Source organism: Apodemus sylvaticus, chromosome 10 (genome assembly GCF_947179515.1).
Source record: "Apodemus sylvaticus chromosome 10, mApoSyl1.1, whole genome shotgun sequence".
Lineage (NCBI taxonomy): Eukaryota > Metazoa > Chordata > Mammalia > Rodentia > Muridae > Apodemus > Apodemus sylvaticus.
Window position 1 is genome coordinate 95,515,242 of NC_067481.1, and position 4,031 is coordinate 95,519,272.

Consider the following 4,031-nt stretch of genomic DNA (forward strand, 5'->3'; position numbering starts at 1 on the left):
GCCCCAGTCCTTCCCTTTCTTAACACCATGTCTAATGTATTCTCAGCCTTTCACAGGTGCTGCAGTTGCAGGCCTATGCTAGCACATTGTCCTATGCATTGCTAGGGACTGAACCATGCACCAATGACTCTACACCCCTAGGCCTGCCCTCGGCCGTTTTACTAAAGAAGGGTTATCATGCACCTCCTAACTTTACTGATGGAACAGAACTGTCATTCTCGCGGTTTGTAGTGTTTCCATGATGTGTCCTGTTGCTATTCTTCGGGATTTTTTTCTTTATGCGATGCCCTGCAGCTCAGAGATGATGCTGGCGTATTGTGATTGAATCCTATTAGAGACATGGTTGGCTAGGAGGAAGCATCTGGCATTCTCTCTGTGAAATGAGGTCTCATCCTTCCCCATTATCCTTGTGGTCCCTGCTTGGTCTTCCTGTCTCTTCGATGTATGCATCTTCTCAGCACCCCTCCACATATTTTATTGCACCAAATCTCTCCTCAACACTATCTAGATATCCAGATTAGAATTAGTCTTGGGTTTTGTGGGCTTCTTTTTTTTTTCCCTAGTTGTTTATTTAAATGACTCTATTTGCCATGTTAAATTTTTTTTGTTTTATTTTTTGATTATGTGTGGTTGTGTGCATGTGAGTGCATATGTTCATGGCGGCCAGAGGTTTCAGATCCCCTGGAGCTGGAGTTACGGGCAGTTGTGAGCTGCCTAACAAAAGTCGTAAGTGCTGAGAATCAAAATTGGGTCCTCTGCAAAAACAGTCTGCACTCTTGCCAGATGAGACACCTCTCCTGGCACTAAATGACCGCACTTTCCACGCCCAAGGTCTGTGACTTAAGGTTTGTGCATGGGCGGGGTGGGAGCTGTTCTGTTCACCCCTCACTCCTCCTTAGATCCCACCCATACTTTACTCAAAGGTCTCACACTTACTGAAACATGTCCACCGGCATGCTAACTAAGTCAGCTTATTTTATTTCACCATTTCTTGGCCAATCCGCTGCCGGTCCCTTTCCCCTTGGCTTTCGTGGTCATATTCCTCAGCATCCACGAACCTTGAGAACGCTGGTGGTGCATTGGCTTCCTGGGGGAGAAGCCTCTTCATTTCCTCGCTGCTGCTGCTGCTGCTGCTGCTGCTGCTGCTGCTGCTGCTGCTGCTGCTGCTGCTGCTGCCTGCAGGATCCCCCTCCCTGGCCTGCCTTTCCATGTGCATCATGTGCTTGTTTCTGCTTGATCCTGGTCACCCTGGGACCAGGTCCTGCCCTGACAGCTCGTGAAGCATCTCATGTCTGCTTTGGCTCAGGTCACTGCAGATCAGCTGAGCAGGCCTGGGTTCCCGAGGGCAGCCTAGCTTAGGCTGAGGACTCCTGCCTCTCTCCACAACCTGCCCCTGACCTGTGTCCTTCCAGCACTTCAGTTCCATGATGGTTCCACCATCGGCACCGGACCTGCCCATCTCCTTCTTCCCGAGTGATGGAGGTGTTTATTTCCTTGTGGGCATCTTGGTTTTGATGAAAGACTTCAAGCACAGAGAAACACAAAGCAAGCGAGAGAGTGTGAGCACCTGCCACTCATCTGTCAGGCTGTCCTCCCACGCCCGCCTCTCTACCTTCTCCACAAAGCACCCACCCTGCATTCTGACTCTGCTTCCCAGGGCTCTCAGTCCGCTGCCCCCTGGCTGTGCCCCTCCTGTGCTATGCCCGTAGCCTGGTGTCTTCCCATTGGCTGTCATGTCTGTTCCGTGTGTTTGCCTGCTTTAGGCACCTTCCAGTTACGCACTAAACACTAAGCCTAGGGCTCAAGGACATCTGCCATTGCTGAGCAGGAGACAGACCTTTGGTCTGGGCAGGCAGCACATATCAATCCAGTCTCCTCAGGGGTGAGAAGTGGGCCATCCACTATGCCATAACCTCTGGAGTCAGTGCTACTTCTGAGAGCCTCAGGCTTTACATGGGGTAGAAACCATCTGTGGAGGGAAGTCCCCGTCCCAGAGAGTCCAGCCTTGGACTTACTGGCAGAACAGATTTGGGAAGCTACATGTGTTGGTATGGTGGACTTAGCATGGCCATGGCATCTCTCCCTCTCTGTTCTTCTCTGTCAGCTACTCCTCCTCATAGTCTGGGGACCCCTGGGGAGGTGATGCCTTCTGAGCTCACATCACTCCTGAAATGCTGCCCTTAGGGCTCTGAGAGATTTTGGAGAGAGTGCTGGATAGCAGAGCAGAGGCCAAGCCAGGGAAATCCCCGGTCGTGGGTCAGAGGGCAGCCACTGTGGTATATGTATTGACAGATAATGCCCCTTTTGGATCACCAAGCCACCCATCCTCTTGTCCCCACACTGGCTTCTTCTTCCTCTCTAGCTTGTTTTCCAAACAATTTGCTTAATGTGATTCCCGGCCAAGTTGAACGTGACTAATGATGTTTACCCATCACCGTCGGGCAGGCGGAACTGGGGACGGCGACAGGAAGAAATGCCTGAATGTGCCCACTAGTGACACCCTCTTCTCTTGCAGAGACACACGTGGTCTGGCACCCGGCCTGAAGCTGACAGCATGGAGCCCCTCTCTCTGGCTTCCACCCCTAGCTGGAATGCCTCAGCTGCTTCCAGCGGTAACCATAACTGGTCACTGGTGGTCCCAGTATCACCAATGGGAGCCCGGGCAGTACTAGTGCCTGTGCTCTACTTGTTAGTATGCACCGTGGGACTGGGTGGAAACACGCTGGTCATCTATGTGGTACTGCGGTACGCCAAGATGAAGACAGTTACTAATGTGTACATCCTGAACCTGGCCGTGGCTGATGTCTTGTTTATGTTGGGGCTTCCTTTCCTGGCTACGCAGAATGCAGTCTCCTACTGGCCCTTTGGCTCTTTCCTGTGCCGCCTGGTCATGACGCTGGACGGCATCAACCAGTTCACCAGTATCTTCTGCCTGATGGTCATGAGCGTTGACCGCTACCTGGCCGTGGTCCACCCTCTCCGCTCAGCCCGGTGGCGTCGCCCACGGGTAGCCAAACTGGCCAGTGCTGCCGTCTGGGTCTTCTCACTGCTCATGTCGCTACCGCTCTTGGTCTTCGCGGATGTCCAGGAGGGCTGGGGCACCTGCAACCTGAGCTGGCCGGAGCCTGTGGGACTGTGGGGTGCAGCCTTCATCACGTACACCTCCGTGCTGGGCTTCTTTGGACCCCTTCTGGTCATCTGCTTGTGCTACCTGCTCATCGTCGTGAAGGTGAAGGCTGCGGGCATGCGCGTAGGCTCCTCGCGGCGGAGGCGCTCAGAACGCAAGGTGACTCGCATGGTGGTGGTAGTGGTGCTGGTGTTCGTGGGCTGCTGGCTGCCTTTCTTCATTGTCAACATCGTCAACCTGGCCTTCACGCTGCCTGAGGAACCCATCTCTGCTGGCCTCTATTTCTTTGTGGTGGTCCTGTCTTATGCCAATAGCTGTGCCAACCCCCTGCTCTACGGCTTTCTCTCTGATAACTTCCGCCAGAGCTTCCGGAAGGTTCTGTGCCTACGTAGAGGGTACGGTATGGAGGATGCAGACGCCATAGAGCCACGGCCAGACAAGAGTGGGCGGCCACAGGCCACACTGCCCACGCGCAGCTGTGAGGCCAACGGGCTCATGCAGACCAGCAGGCTTTGAATGTCCCAATAACACTTGGGGCGGTCCTGCCAAACCTCTGTGGTGTTGTCTTCTGGGATGTGAGAGTTTGCTGAGATGCACTTCCCACCCCCACCCCAAGGCCTACAAGTTGGACTCCTCTTGGTGGCAGTATGAAGACAGCTGTCTGCGGCTAAGCCATGGGTAGACACAGCACAGCCAGTGTCCTGTGGTGACCGGCCATCTCTCTCACCAAAACATTCTACCAGACCAGGGTCTGGAAGTTGGGAGACCATGTGACAGGCTCAGTAGGGAGAATGGGCTGGATCTTGCTCCTGGAAATATTCAGGCACCTTCACCCCTACTGTGGCATAATTCTTGTCAGCCTCTCAAGCCAAGAAGCAATTTTCCAGCAGGTGGCCAAGAGGCG

At 53.8% G+C, this 4,031-nt stretch overlaps 1 protein-coding gene across 1 annotated transcript; it reads left to right on the forward strand.

The window, feature by feature from the left end:
• Positions 1 to 2,481: 2,481 nt before the first annotated feature.
• Positions 2,482 to 3,643, forward strand: Sstr5 (somatostatin receptor 5). The gene has a single exon (XM_052196993.1). It carries the CDS (start codon positions 2,555 to 2,557, stop codon positions 3,641 to 3,643), a length of 1,089 nt encoding a protein of 362 aa, XP_052052953.1. The 5' UTR covers positions 2,482 to 2,554.
• The last annotated feature ends 388 nt before the right edge of the window (positions 3,644 to 4,031 follow it).